Genomic DNA, 16,561 nt, shown 5'->3' with positions numbered 1-16,561 from the left:
ATCCTTTGTTAATATAACTGATTGAGAACTGGACCTCCGGTGCCCTCTAGGTAAACAGTGACTGAGACTACTGATGTTTCTTAAACACCCCAATAATTTAACCAAACACCCCAACTCCATCCAGTTTAAAAATGTTCAACTCCAGCCAAAAAGCTCCACGTATCATCAATGAGGCAGCCTATAAAACAAGTTAAACTGACATGGAGTGAAGGTAGGGCTGAATGGTTGGACAGATTTACTCCTGTTTGTGATTAAAAATTTAAATTTAAAACAATGTTAATTCTTTCAGCATTCATTCAAATGGTTATCAGCAAGGTTTGATTAAACAGACCCCTCAGCAGCCATCTTAGTGAAGAGTTTAATGTAGAAATTCAATGCTGTTCCACTTTGCTCGCCGTGGTGTTCAGGGCGCTTGCTAACGTAGCGAATATTTACATGGACTGAGTGGGAAGAATGAAAGCTGTCTGATTTTTTTGTTTTAGTCTGTCCATTCAGATATGATGTGATGTGGTGTGGAACACTGCTCCTTACATCAGTAAACAGCACATAGCAGCAGATGCACAGGTTCACACAAAGTACAAATGTTTTGAACTGTTGCGTGGCACACTTTAGAAATTACAAACTAGCCTTTTGTCTGTGTTGGAGGGACTTCCACACTTAAGATTTATAAGGAAACATATGATGAAGGTATATAAGGAATGGTCTCATAATGTAACAACACAGTTTGCAGTGTGGAACTATATTATAATAGAACATGAAACCAGCGTAATGTCTGTGATTCTAGTGCTTTGTAGTTAGGCCGTTCTACTCTGCCATTTTTTCCCATGTTGCCAGAACCATGTGAGCAAATACACTGCCACGATGTTTTCACTCTGGCTGGTTAGAAACTCTTGCATAAATGTTTTACCCATGAGAGTATTGCATGATTATCTTGAACAGTTCATTTAAAACTGAGAGTACACTAATGTATGCACTTTAAATAGAAAACGGAATCAGAACATTCAAAACACTTAAAAATACTTATTTTACATCAGTAATAATATTTTATAAGCTTTTGCTAAAAATAAAGTCACTTTACTTTAGTATTAATCAGCAGCACATCTTACTTAAATTGTGTGGCTGTATATTTATAAAACCACAATGATCGGATCTCAGCAATAAAGTACTTAGATCAAATGGGAAAGAGGGCAAACAAAATGGATTGAGACATTCCTAATATGTGTGTGTGTGTGTGTGTGTGTGTGTGTGTGTGTGTGTGTGTGTCTCATGCAGCACACCATGCTAGTAGTCTTTGGATTCTTTTGAACCTGCTGAGTGTTGTATAAGTCACGCTGTGGACCAAATGTCCCAAATATGCCACATTTAACCCAGAGAGAGAGAGAGAGAGAGAGAGAGAGAGAGAGAGAGAGGAAGCGGAGTTGTGGGCAGAGAAGGGAAAGAAACAGAAATGTATCAGAAACAGAACTCTAACAAAAAAAGTTGTTTAAGGCAAGCGTGTGTGTATATGTATAACTTTGTCTCTCTTTCTCGTTCTCACACGTGCATACACTTGCGTCTGCTCTAGGATGAGCTAATCCTTCTTTTGTCAGAGGCAGATATTCCCTGCCTTCCAGGGCTTCTCTCTCTCTGTCTGCAGTTGTGTGTGTGTGTTTTTTTTCATGTGGTGTGTGTAGAGCGGGGCTTCGTTGGCTAGGGAGTGTGTATGAGCCTGGCTCTCCTGCTGTGCTGATCAGGCTGGGAGGGCTGTGTGAATGGACCGCTCGCTTCTCTCAGATTAAACATCAAAGTCTGGGCTGCAGCCGGCCCCACTGCTCAGCACAGCTCAATACAGCAAGACACTAACACAACTCAATACAGCACCACACTACACAACCCGGCACAACAGGGCAGCAGTATAGCTCAATACAGAGCAGCACTCAACACAACTCTGTAACATCTCAAAGCAACAAGAGTAACCACAGTACAGCTCAGTGCAGAGCAGCTAACAAAACTAAGTCAATACAACACAATCCAACTACAAACCCCTTCACATAATCAAGCCAGTGCTGAATAAGCTATAAAGCTAAATTCAGCACGTCGACAATGAATGAACAATTTTACTACATCCTAAGATTGACGTCTGCTCTAATGTCGGCACACAAAAAACAAAACACAGTGCCATTGAAAAGCAAACCTTATTATATTAATAATGTCATATTTCCTTACCTTAAGCAAAAAGAGTGCAGAACTATTTTTAAATAGTACTAATGACCTTGATTGATTTCACACTAAGACTGGGAATTTTGCCAGCATCCTCATAAATGATCACAAATTTGAAAACTAAGTGTAAAAGTTGCAGATCAGGCAGTAAGTCAGCTTACAGATCTCCGAAGTGAACCTTAATTCTTGTACACCCCTGGTCAAAATTTCATTTGCTATGAAAAGCAGTACTTCGATGAGCGGACCTCTAAAGGCATTACATGAAAGATGGAATATTCTTTTGTTTGTGTGCTTTTGTGTGTTATTTTAATTTTCCAATATTTTTGAGTGAAAAGGAAAGAAGCACCACAACATGCAAACATTTGGGCACCACAAGAGATTCAGTAACCTTTATTAGGGTCTTCATTTGTTAGGACTATATACTATGGCTATGTACACAGTCATCATTAAGAAAGACCAAGTGATGCAAATTTTAAAGCTATATGAATAGTCTGACTCCTCAAACCTTGTTTCAACAATCAGCAACCATAGACTTCTCTAAACAACTACTTTACTTTCTGCCCATGATAAGCAACAATATGTTTGGAGAGAAAAAAAGAATGTGAACATCTCTCCAACTGTTGAAGCATGGGGTAAAATCATTTTTTGGGCTTGTGCTATTTTGGCATGGGGAACATTTCACTGGTAAAGGGAATAATGGATTCAATTAAATTCCATCAAATTCTGGAAGCAAACATCATCTCATCTGTAAAAAGGCTAAAAGTGAAAAGGGAATAATGATCTTAAATACACCCCACAATCCACAGTGGACTACTTCAAGAGGTGCAAGCTGAAGGTTTTGCCATTGCCTTAACAGTCCCCAAAAACCTAAAGATAATGGAAAATCTGTAAATAGACATTAAAAGAGCAGTGTGTGCAAGACAGCCCAAAAACCTCACAGAACTAAAAGCCTTTTTTAAGATAATTCTATAATTATCCCCAACAAGAATCAAAAGACTGGCTACAAAAAGCTTTTACAAGCTGTGATACTTGCCAAAGTGGCTGCCCATGTAGAATGTCCAAACATTTGTTTCAGGCACTTTTTTGTTATTTTGAATCTGTAAAAGGTTGAAAAAAGTAATCTTGCTTAAAATATCAAGCTGATTTTCCATCTGTATCTTCATGGCTTTTGAAAGGAAAGTCATATTTTACTTTCTTAGCTAGTTGAAGTAACAGAAAGTTTGAGACACGCCCAAACGTTTGCAAGCCAATGTATGTGGTTGACTGCAGATGTTTTACTATTATGTATTTAAGTTTAATTTAAAAAGCTCAACACAACTAACATTGTGCTTTCTTCAAATTCAACGCAAAATGACACTTCTGCAGTCTCGGAATTATTTGACCCCCTATGATGGCGTGCCTTTAGTATTTAGTAGAGAATCCATTGGCTGTTGCAAACCTGTTGCAAGCCTGCTGCAAATGGGATGCTTAGCCAGACAGTTTCTGACAGCGTTCCTGAGAAACCTTAGCCCATTCAGTTCACTAATATTCTTGTGTTTGCGTGCTGCAACTGCGTTCTTCTAATCCCACCACCGATTTTATATGGGGGTCAAGTCAAACGACTGTGTTGACTACTCCAGAATCTACCAGGACTGTGGTTTGGTTTGGTGGACTTTGAGGTATGCATGGAATAATTGTTCCGTTAGTAGATCCAATGACACCCAAGCTTCAGCATCCTCACAGAAGGCAAGACAGTTTCTCTTAGGATTTCCTGATACTTGATTTAAGCCATTTTACCCTCCACACATTGCAGGTTTCCAGTGCCAGAGGAAGCAAAGCAGATCCAGAGCATCACCAAGCCACTGCCATGATTCACAGGCAGGGTGTTCTTTATAGCATATGCTTCATTCTTCCTTCTCCAGACATACCGCTGATCCTTAGGCCCGAAAAGTTCCAGTTTTGTTTTATCACTACACAGAACAGAATCCTAAAACGTCTGTGGCTTATTTATGTTCATTTGAGCAGATTGGAGCCGACCTTTCTGGTACTTTTGGGTCAGTAGAGGTTTACAGGCATGTAACCCTCAATGCTTAGTATTCGCCTTACCTTGCAAACTGAAACCTCAGTGGCTGCTGCCATCAAATCTTGCTGAAGGTCTTTTACAGTCACTCGATGGGTTTTGACCACCTGTCTGTTCAAGAATCCGGTGGCAGCCGTTAATAGCTTCCACTTTCTGCCACATCCAGGTAGTGTAGCCTTTAACCTTAGCCTTTAGTGTTCCTTTAACTCTGAAGTTGTGAACTTTGCTTCCAATTGTAAATATCATGGTATTTGTTTTGTATAATTTTCTCTGTAACCTTCTCTTATAATCGTCATACTTTAAACATGCAGCCAAATGTGACAGTAAACAAACCCCTAACCGGTCCAGCTACTTTGTATCAGGCACACCGGATGCAACTATCGAAATCCTTGATTTTCTATCTGGTTGGCAAGTGTGTGCTCATATTAAGGATTTTGTTTAGGGGTTTGAATAATTCTGAAGTGCAGTGGACATTAAAAGTGTTATTTTGTGTTAAATTTGTTCAACACAAAATTGAGTTAGGTTTATTATTGCTAATAAACCTAATTTGCGGTGGGGGTGAATAATTTAGATGGCAAGTGTATATGTATTTGTATGGGCCAGTTGAGAGTGGGAGAGTTTAGCTTGCATCTTTAAAAAATATCACAAATGCTGATCACCAGGGTCTAAGTACTTTTCACCATTATAGATTCAGTAGAGCACAAATGAGGGTTATCTAATTGTAATAGATATGGAAATTCAATAGGTGGTTTTTGGGCATGACTTGAATTTGCATAGTTGTTGAACTCAAATAATTCCACAGCAATTACCATTATTTAATACAATTATTTAAGACTCTTTTCATGTTAAAATCACAAAGGTTTTCACAAAGGCTCTTAGGAATGATTCAGTTAGAGAACATTGGTTTTTAAACTGCATTTTTATGGCTGTTCAGTTTGGAATGCCTTTCTCCTACAGAACATCCCTTGCTATTCAACATTGCATGTTTTCCTGAATCTCATGCTTGTTTGCTGGAATGCTGTTTCCCAGAAATAGTGCCAGCATGCCGGGCGAGATGTAGAAAATATTTAATTAACTAAATAAACAACTACGATACTGCACAGTTTCTGACAATCAGACAGCTGACTGACACATGCTGTATTAAAGAGGAGTTTCCCATGCTGCCATTACCTCTCCCTGACAATGGGGCCCACTGAGTTCTGGAGGACCCCTGTTTATGGTGTATATGTGCAGCCAGGTATTATTTGGATGGTGGGTCATTCTCAGCACTGCAGTGACACTGACATGATGGTGGCGTAGTGTGTGTGATTAGTGTGTGTCGCGCTGGTGCGAGTGGATTAGACACAGCAGTAGCACACTTTTGGGATTTAAGTTAAGCTGAGCAGCAGAACACACATCAGAACACCTGAGTTTTCTCTATTTTAATGTTTAGACGCTTAATAGATGCTCAGTCTTATAGACTTTAGGCTTTTAGTGATATACTGAGGATACTTTAGTACTAAGCAGAGTATGTGCCTAAGGGTTGTGTGTTACAGACATTTGCAGGCAGGCACAACAGACAATTTTGTTTATATGAGTGGACAAGACATGTGTGGTGTGTCTGTCAATTTGATGTTTACTGTATATCTGTATATGTACATGAAAAACATGTATTTTCAGAATGGAGATTTTTTCAGGAGAAGACAAAAATGTTTTTAACTTTGAATGGAAGTTTATGTAAAATTAGATTTTTTTTTCCAAGCTATTATAGAGCATTTCTATTTCATCCAGAATTATTTACACAGTGTACAGTGCAGATACAGGGTTTAAACCATACTGAAAAACATTTTTACATATAATAGACATTTATCATATAATTCCATTAATAAATTGTTATAGACTTAAGTGAATTCAAATGTTTTAGGATAGTATAGCAGTATATATGTATAAAGTCAATGTATAATAAAAATAAGAAGAATAGTATTTTCTAAGACCCTAGACCAAACTATGGGTATTAGGGCTGCACAATATATCGTTTCATATATGCGCAATAGTCACATCGCAGAAAGTGCAATGTCAAATTCTACCAAACACCTCGTGCTACTTGCTACTTTTTGCTGCTTAATACAAAAGGAAAATCCTAACTGCTCTCATTTTTCATTACATGTCTGCCAGGCATGAAATGTAATTTTGCATACATGAAGTGCTTCTGGTGAAAATATATATTGCATAATAAATATATATTGCAATATATATATTTATATTTATATATTTATAGTTTTTTCCCAATATCGTGCAGCCCTAATAGGTATTAGGTATTTGTCCAGGCCACAACAGATTACCGCTGTCTATCTATGTTCAAGTCACAAAAGCCTTGCTAATTAGCTAAGTTGAAGCAGGTGAACCCTGCAGTCTGCAGTAGTCAGGACAGGCATCTGACTTCACAGAGCTTACTTGAACTTATAGTTCTATTAAACTATGAACTATGAACCCACCCATTAAAGTAAATCATTACATGTTTCTTTCTAGGTTGTTGTCTTTGGAGTGTTCCTTTTTAGACATTTGTTCAAAAATTGGACCATAAAAGAAGTGAACCATTACAACCCCTACTTTCTACACTTTGGATTGCCTTATTCTGTTGTAAACAGTGTCTGATTTTTTTCTCTTTGCCTCTCTTGCACATGCTTTTTCTTTTTTTTCTATCATGCTCCTCACTCTCACTCTCTTCTTTCATCCTCACTCAATTTTTTTAGCTCAAAGTTTACCACCTCACTGGCATTCTGAGTTGATTTAGATTTAAAATTCCTTTAAAACATTAATGATCTCTTTTTAAAATCGTGATTTTTCTCATAACGTGTGTTTTTTCTCCCCCCTTCTCTTCCTCGAACAACTCTAAAGTTAACCAACGTGATGAAATATTGAAGCCTAGGCACCCCACAGCCTTTTTCTTCTAGCTAAGCCTTTAAAGATTCATGGGGGCTGCATTGATATCATTAGGCCGTGAGAACACTGTCTAACACATGCACACGCGCACACACACACACACATCTGACCAAGTCCTTACCCCTATTTGCCTTTTATTTATAATTGTATGTCAACCTCAGGCTGGATTAAAGGCAGCTTAAAGCACAGTAGCGGTCACCGGAGAGAACAGGGCAGGCAATTCACATAAAATGAACTCCTCCGATAATGCTTGATTTTTTTTGTTTTTAGATTTCTTCGCTCATGGTATCACCAGGGGAGTCTGCGTGCGAAAGCAAACAGCTGTTCGGAGCTCTTTTTACCCCTCTCAACAAATAAAAAGCAGAAATAATGAAAAACAAAGAAGCTTTGGTATACTATGCATGCTGACAGCTCTGTGCTTTGTTTAAGTGAATTACATGTTATTTTCAATTTGACCAGGGACAAATCACATTAATTCAACAAGCTCTCTTATTCTGTTAGTTACAGTTACAGTGGTCAGAGGTGGCAGAATGAGTGTACACCATACACAATCTATAAAAAACAACAAATTATGTTTTGGGGGGATTCTGAAATCAACACAGGATCAAAATTATACACCAGAAATATGCACACAGTGCACTACTACGTTAAATGTCCTATTACGCTTAAACTCCTCTTACTTTTAAAGTGTCCTCTTACACTTAATACTAGGTTAACCACTTAATGAAGAAAAGCTTACAACACACTAAGGTAACTACAGGGACTTCTGTACAAACTAGTGGGGCTATTCTTTGGTAATAAAAGTCAGTGGTCCATAGACTTTTTAAGGGGTTAAATGTCCTCTAGCCAGTGAGACTTTTGGCAGCAAATAACAAGCATCTGGCAGAATTCTGATGGGATATTTGAGTCTTCTTAACAGAGTTGATAGAGATCAGTTACATTTGTTGGTTTTCTGGCACAGACTTGATTTTAAAGCACAGTCCACATTTGTTAATAAGGACTTCGGGAGGCCATTCCAAAAGGTTCATAATAAGAGGTTTTAAGCATGGTGGTGGTAGCATCATGTACTGTGCTGTTTTATTACAGCACAGTACATGATGCTACCACCACCATGCTTAAAACCTTTTTCCCTTGTAAGTTGCCTCTTATTTCTCTCGCCTCTTTTGTAGACAGTAACATTGGTGTTCCAGTAGTTTTCAGTTCATTGCAGGCCGGTGCCTGGGTGGTTCTTGGGTTGCTTCTGACCATCTTAACCAATAGTTTGTTTTTCTTTTATTCAAGAGTTTACCATCTCTACTCATCTGCTGAGGGAACAGTCATTTAGTATGGGTAACAAGTTGAGCTTGTGTCTTGCTTTCTTTCTCACAGTAATACTTCAGTTATTAAAGTGGAGTCAGGCACATCAATACAGAATCTTTACCCCATTCAGTATAATAGAGACATTCATGTACATTCATGTAAAGATGGGCATGAATATTTAAATATGATCATTAATATGCAACAACCATTTTAAAGTTTTAAGATTTAAGATAAATTATTCAAATAGCGTTCACGGCACTTCAGATGTTTCATCATAAACGTGAAGGCTCTGATGTTGGAGATGATTTGAATATTAATCAAATGAAAACAGATGAAAATAGGACTCTATTTCCCATGAGGTGTCTCTCTTCTCCTGACCTTCCTGGGAGGATGAACCTTCGGGCTTCTCTGCATTTACACTCAAAATTTCCACAACTTTGTGTGTCTGTGTCCGTGTGTGTGTGTGTTTGGGGATGTAAGGGAGAGAGTGAGTCGAAGACTGGGGTGTGTATGTGGAAGCATGCATTTGTGTCGGCTTTGGACATTGATGCATCAAACACTATCCTATAAAAGTAAACGTTTCAAGTGACTGCTCGCTCTAAATTACAAAATCTGAACAACTTTCATGAGCAAACTGCCACTTTGAGTCAAACACACGCACACACATACACGCACACACACACACAAATGTGCAAATCCGACACAGTGGAAGAAGATGGATCTGGGGACAGATTGTTAGTGACATGTTAATTTCTACACCGTCACTCAAGCTTGGTGCATCTGCAATCAAAGTGATGGGACACAGGCAGAGCTATCAAACCCTCCTCCATCTGAAACCCCTCCTCTTCTCAAATCGCCTCCTTCTTCCTCCGTCTTCCTCCATCTTCCTTTTAACTCCCTAAAACTGCCCTTACTGTTCTTCGTTTCCTTTCTTTATTACGTCTCCTGTTTGTCATTTTTATGAAAACCTTGCAACTCCATTTGTCTTTAGTTGTATTTAGTATTTTGTTGTTTTTTAAATGATGATACAACAAGAAAAATGAATAACATTTTTTAAACAAGAAAAATTTATCAAAATAAATGAGAAATAGATTGAAATGTGCATTCAAGAGGCACCGCTACTGTGGGTTTCTTGCTTCTGCTGATGCACACAAAAACATCTGAGTGCTATTAGTGACCCTCTGTGGAGGATATTTAGTAGGGGTCTTTTAATCAAGTTATTATGCCCCCCAATTTGATTTGGGTCACTCGATGCTAAGTATTAGCCGATACTGATCTCATTCGATCTTTATGTCTGTATAAATAATACAGCCACACAGTTTTGATACAAAGTTCTGTTGATTATTAATTAATGCTAATAATATTTCTAGTTTCTATAATGAGAGATTCTGGACTGATTTATTTAGTTTAGTAGAGACTTTACTTAAAATTACTGTTTTATAGTGTGCTTAATATCTTATAATCCAGTCTAACTCACCTCCTTGACCATTCAGCTTCCAGTTCCTGCAGTCAAAACACTGCAGTCAAGTGTTCTCCCAGTTCTGAACGCATAGTTTGGTGCTGTTTTGCATTTTTCCTGCTGGTTTCAACAATAGTTTTATGAAGTTAAGTCAGATATTATGGTCTGTTTTCATGTTCCATTGTAAAATAGCTCCATACTGCTGAGACTAAATTCTTTTATTTACTTTCTGAGAACGCCCTTACTGCTGCCGGCTCATAATAATGCCCGAAAATGGCCCCTTAGCCTGTGAGAGAGGAAGCCAGTGTGTGATCATTTATTTAAAAATTCATTTCTGAGCTGGCCTTTTCTTGTCGTCACTGAATGTTTAAAATTGTCAAAAGCGCTGTTTTTAGCTGTATGTATTATTTATAGTTTTTACATACAATTTCTTACAGTGGAAATGAGTAAACATCCAAAAATCTGAATTAGAGTACTAATTGTTTCCTTATTAGTTTAGTTCATGTGCCTACAAATTTACACACATACGCACACACACACACTGAGAAGTGTCAGATTACCTTCATCAGCACTGGGGTAATCTGGGCATGGATTAAGATTAGTATGAGGAAGATCAGAGCACCACAGGGGGGTTGGGGGAAGATGTTGATGTTCATGTTTTCCAGAACTTGTTTTGCGTCAATAGACATTAAATGTGCCTCCTTGCTCTCTCTGTGTTTTTCTGTGTGCATGTGTGCAGGCAGCCGTGGTACTATGGCTGGGGTTTTAATCTGCCGCGAGGGCAGGCTCTGTTGGACAAGTGGAACCAGATCCCAGACTCAACTGACATTCTGCTCACACACTGCCCTCCTCTGGGTAAGTCACAAAACAGGCACACATGCACTCACACAGACACAGGTAGCCTCTAACTCAAGGCTTTTTCCTGTAATTTTGTTTTCATTGAAACACACACTCACGCACACACATTTGCTCTGAGGGTTTGGCAGATGGAGTGGCTACAGCAGGCTGCTAAAGCATGCAACACCGAGACGCTGTTCGCAGTGCGGCAAATCCCTCTGCACACAATAAAACACACACACACACATACACAAACACACACACACACACACACACACACATTATGTATATGGCAGGGGGAAGTTTCTCCATAAAGACAGCTGCAGTTTAAGACACCCAGCTCGTGGGCTTTCAGAGTGTGTGACAAAGGCTTAATTCTCATGAGATGTGTGTGTGCTTCTTTCCCATGTGTGCATCTGTACGTTTGCCAGCCAGCTCTAAATCAGAATCTCTGCACCTCTACTGATCTATTCTATATGCAGTAAATCTATGTGTGCAATGAATGTATATTGAGAAGATAATTCAGAATTGAGGATACCTACTAGACGCTAAGGAGTTTGTAACATTGTTATAACGTGCTTTCATGCAGGATTTCTAGACTGGGTGCCAAGGAAGATGCAGCGCGTCGGCTGCATGGAGCTACTAAATACAGTCCAGAGAAGAGTCCAACCCAAACTACATGTTTTTGGACACATACATGAAGGTAACATTCATACGCCCATTTCTGAAATGCAAGCTACTATATAACAAAAAACACAACGGAGCCAGTGCTGAATATCAAAACATGCACGCTGTATAGACCTGTGATGAATAAGTCATCACATAAAGTGTCTCTGCTAGGCTTACACACTCAGAGCTCCAACACACTCATGGTACCATGAAGCTTCACCCTATTTTGGGATTAGCAGGGCAGGCTGTCTCCCTGTGGTGCTCTGAATAGGAACTAGATCACGTTCAGATTCACACCGAATAAAATTAGCACTTAAATTCAAAACAACTAGTACAAAATGCCCAAGATTTTATTTGTTAATTTGGTGTTTGTTATTTTGTTAGGGGGTTCTGGGGGGGTGTCATTGAAAATGGATTTGCTTCCATTTCATATTATTACAAAGAAGCATAAAACGATATGATAATCATGCCTAAAGGGAGAGTTGAGTTTATGATTCTGCATTAGTTGAAACGTGTGAACCCTGGATTTAATTTATTTCACTCTCATCATTTAGACCTATCATCTTTCCCGAATTTTCATCACATCAGAAATCTACTCGACTTTTTTTCATTGCAGATATTTTTTCGTTTTGCCTCATATGTTTTCCCCTGAGCTGCATTCATCTCTCTCTTACCATGTGAAAGATGAGTCACACATAATCATGCAAATAATAAGTGCACAGTTCATACATTATGTGGTTGTGGTGATTGCAGTGTGCTTTTCAAAGCTGGCTGTGTTGATTTGTCTTTCGAAACAACACCTGTAAATCCTTGACGCTTCTGTATCAAGATATGCACAGTTATAGGGACTCTGCCACTGTCTTTTTTAGCCCTGCATGAAATGGACCAAATTGCATTGCAAGTGTAATGGTACACATAGCAGTTGTAACATGACACATAATAGAATGGTTGGCAGTGACTGGACTAAGATATACATGTGTGATTTTAGAATCAGTCATATTAATTAGGGTTTATTATCATGATAATTAGCTTATCATAACACATACATTGGAAATGTCTGAGACTGGTTAGGTTACTTGCAGAACAGAATGACTTAATTTATTAGTTTTGCCATTTGCCTTTTGCATAATGTAATAGCAATATTTTCTGTCCTACTCATGCCTTTTTTCAAACTTTCTGATTTTGTATTAAGAATTGAAATCTCTCTTTTTGTTTGTTTGTGTGTGGCTATGCTTATTAGGTTATGGCATGATGACGGACGGAACCACTACTTTTATTAATGCCTCTACGTGCACAGTCAACTTTCAGCCTATGAACTCCCCCATTGTCTTTGACCTGCCCAACCCCAGGAGCTCATGATTGAACTCGGCCACTCCCCGCGTTCGCCGTCTGCATTCAGGGTCCCCTCTCTGACGTGTATTTGGGTGCTCTTTTGTGTGTAAATATGAGCAAGACTGTGCTCTGGACATTCTCGTGGAGATTTTCATCCATTTTGTGCCATGTTCTGTCTTCAAATATTGACTATGCTACTGCCTCATTTAAAGACGTTCTACCATGTTTTTAACTGGTTCTCACTTTTTCATTGCACTTGAAACGTGGTGACAATCCCTTATTAATGGTGGTCTCTCACTGGACAACCATGGGATTCTGGGAGGTGGTGGCTTGGGACTCTTGCCATGATTTAACCCTGAGAAACTCTGAAACCTTGAAGCCTCAAAGGACCTCTGAGGGAAAAAAAACACTTTTTGCTGAAATTTCAGAACGTCTTGAAGGTCAGAAGTGCATCGGATGAAGTGTGCATTGCCAGCCTTGATTTTTGCAACACTTTGTTCACATCATTCATTTTTGTTCTTGTTGCTCCCATCTCTTACCTTATCCAGTGCCATGCTGCGAAGAAGGTTTGTTCAGGGTGTGCGTCACCTCTTCCTCTGTTTCCCCAGAGATATCAGCAGAAAAGCCCATACTCTCTCTATTACCCAGTGCCATGTTTGGGACAGAGGTCAGACACTGAAAGTGTAATGTGTAACGTTAATGTGAAAAAAAACCTATATGGTCTTCATTTTTATGCTTCCTTTATGCATTTTATTGTAAACATGTTTGATGTAAGTGATTTTGTAGAAAGCAGTCCTTTATTGAAGCATTTTAATCTTCTCAGATTTTTCAGAGAGCTTGTTAGATGTCAAGTATTTAATTTTTTTAAGCACTTCAGTTCTCACCCGAAAATCAAAGACATGCCCGTGCTCAAAGTGCACTTTTGCCTAACAAGAATACATTGCACTTTGATCTACATATTCCCAACTCTAATTTATTAACATTGCTCTTGGCTATCATTTACACTCATGGATTTTACAAGTATTCGGAATGTCAGCACTAGGCCTAATGGTCATAGTTATACTAACAATATAAGTACTGGGATCTTTCATTTACTCCTTTGAAATGGATGAACGTATGAATGAGTGGCAAGTGTATGCATTTGCACACATCAGAGGTCAAAAAGCTCCTCTTTAAGGGAATATGGCAGCATTTTTCAGCCTACTTTTAACAAAGTAGGAGTAACTGTGAAAACAGTAGCAGTAACTGTGCTATGATGCGCAAAATGTCATTTTTTAAGTTCTGTTTGTAAAATCATAATGGCGATGATCAGCGCACTGGTCTTTCCTAATCACTGTGCTATACAGCCCATCAGAATCCACATGTTAATTAGCTCATGCATATTAATGATCAGCACTCAGCACCTGTTTGGGTGCCAAAATGGACATGCTATGTCCAAGAAACCCAAATTCTCAGAATCAGACCCTTGTGCCCTAAGAAAAAATGCAGATGTAGCCGTTGATAAAATACAGCAACAAATAAATGAAGAAAAAATCAAAATGAATCAATTAATATTTAGTAAACAAACAACAGGAAATGTGGTTTCAATTAAAAGTAGAATTAACTTCAATCCACTGTCAAAATTAAAGAAGTGTTTTCCTTGATGCTCCAAATTCCAAGTATTTTGGTTAGAATATGTGCACATGCATAATTTGTCAATTGCTTGCCTATGTGACTAAACAAGTTTGAGAACATTATATTAAAGGTTCATTGAATCCATATTGACTTTTTATTTATTGCGTAGACCCACCTTGGAGATGTACCATTTTGTAAGATCACCATCCCATGAACAAAATAAGGGTAAAGCATGGTAACATCATGAGAATCTGGTGGTGAGTGTTAATTATCTAACCTATTTACTCACGACTTAAAATAGAAGCCACTGGGCAATTGCTTAATTGTGTCATGCAAAACTTTCACGAATCCTTCAAAGGGGGTTGTAAACGTAAGCTTTACATCTGTATGATAATTCCTTGCGTAATTAGAGCTAAGGATACAGACCTGATTATACATCGATACCAGTAAATCTTATGTGAGAAAGATAAAGCAAGCTTTCTTACTGTGCTGTTCCTGGGTTTACCTTCAACAGTTATTCTCTCATGCTAAGATTGTTATGGGAATTAGTCTGTTGTTGGAGTGCAGTGGTTGCAGGTGTGAATATGTCTTCACTGTCATGCAAAAACCTTGTATCTCCATTTTCTGGCAGTTTTGACTTAATGTGAATCTGACCGTTGTTCTTTACGTTGTGTCAGATTTCCCGATGTATGGACCAATAGAAATGCTCCAAAATCTTTCTATGCTCACAACTTCCATTGAAAGTTAAGAAGCCCTTTTTCCTTCTGCTGTAAAGTTGCCCTTTTGGAGATGCAAGATTTTGCATGACAGCGATGATATGTCCAGTAGTTTGCAACTGCCCAGTTCCTTCTATTATTAGTGAGTCCTTATCTATTCTAAGTAGAGGAACGCATTCAAACTGTCAGGTAATCAGTGACACCACACCGACTGTTGAGATGCAGAAAACTGCTGCACTATTTCAAATACGACTGGGAAAGTCTAGCAGAGAAAAGAGGAGCATTTGGTCATTTGATGTGATGTTTTGGAGTCTGAGCTCACCCTGGCGTATTTGATGGGAGGGTTTTTTGTATGCATTTTGTTTACATTTCATTAAAGGTTTCTCCTTTTATATAATTCATATATTCATTCATATTTGTTTTGCTTTTTGTTTTGTTTTGTTCCTGTCTGCTGTGTTTCTGGATGTTTTCCACGCAGCATGCTGTTCAGAATGATAAAATAAGGATTCTGAGATTCGTGAGACAATCTTTTGTGTTGTAAACATTCGTGCTCTAGATTACCTGTATAACGTTTTTGTTTCTTTTTCTTTAATTTTTTTACATTACATTTTTTAAAAGCTCTTAAAACATAAGAATTTTTTTCTGGTACCGAGGAAACATTGTAACAAGGGTTAACCTTCCAAGGAACACGCCTTTCTTAGAATCCAAATCCTTTTGTTCTCTGAAAGATCATTTACGCAAATTAAATAAAATCTTATCCGTGCCAACGGCTTACGTGTCTTGCCTTTCCTTCCCTCCCTCCTTTCATGCGTTTCTCATATTCTTGCCCGGTGCGAGATGAGTGGATTGAAACTTTATCATTGCTCCGCTTTTGTTGTAATCAAAGGGATCTGAATTTCATATCAATTATCCGAACGTGGCTAAAACCTAATTTACATGGGTAAAAATCATATTCTCTCTTTCATTCGGTCGCCTCACTCTTCCACACTTCTGCACATCCTAATGAAATCCTTCGTTCAAATAATTACATGAGTAATCCTGCGGGATGGAGTGTAATTTATTCTGGGCTGGCTTTTACTGTGCTATTAAAGACTACTCTCTCCTCGCTCCCCTCTTCTGCGTCGTACCTCTGTCCTTTCTGCTCCTTTCCCTCGCCTCCCTGCTTCCTTTTTGAGTTTTTTGGGGGGTTTTTGTCTGTTTTGCCATTTTCTGTTCATTTATTCCATTTTTTTTACAGCTTCATTTCATACCTTTTCACTCTCCTGTACTCAGCACTCTTTGTAAAAAGCACCTGTTTCTGGCTTTCTTTATATCTGTACTCTTTGCTGTCACCTGCTGTCAGCCCCCACCTCTCACACACACACGCACACAAAAAACAAACAGCGTGCATCTCTGCGGCTGGCATTTCATAGCTTTAGATTTGAACAAAGGCCCAGTTTGCTGCATGCGAGTGGT

General features: G+C 38.6%; 1 protein-coding gene across 2 annotated transcripts in view; it reads left to right on the top strand.

Moving 5' to 3' along the window:
• The window catches only part of mpped1 (metallophosphoesterase domain containing 1), a 38,001-nt gene extending 22,132 nt beyond the window's left edge, over positions 1-15,869 (top strand). For both annotated transcript variants that reach the window (XM_072672942.1, XM_072672943.1), the window contains exons 5-7: positions 10,678-10,793; positions 11,365-11,478; positions 12,685-15,869. In XM_072672942.1, coding sequence (XP_072529043.1) covers positions 10,678-10,793; positions 11,365-11,478; positions 12,685-12,803 — 349 coding nt within the window. In that variant the 3' untranslated portion in view covers positions 12,804-15,869. The remainder of the gene's footprint in view (positions 1-10,677; positions 10,794-11,364; positions 11,479-12,684) is intronic.
• The last annotated feature ends 692 nt before the right edge of the window (positions 15,870-16,561 follow it).

The sequence above is a fragment of the Salminus brasiliensis genome, chromosome 2, assembly GCF_030463535.1.
Source record: "Salminus brasiliensis chromosome 2, fSalBra1.hap2, whole genome shotgun sequence".
Taxonomy (NCBI): Eukaryota; Metazoa; Chordata; class Actinopteri; order Characiformes; family Bryconidae; genus Salminus; species Salminus brasiliensis.
This window is presented reverse-complemented; position numbering and strand designations above follow the sequence as displayed.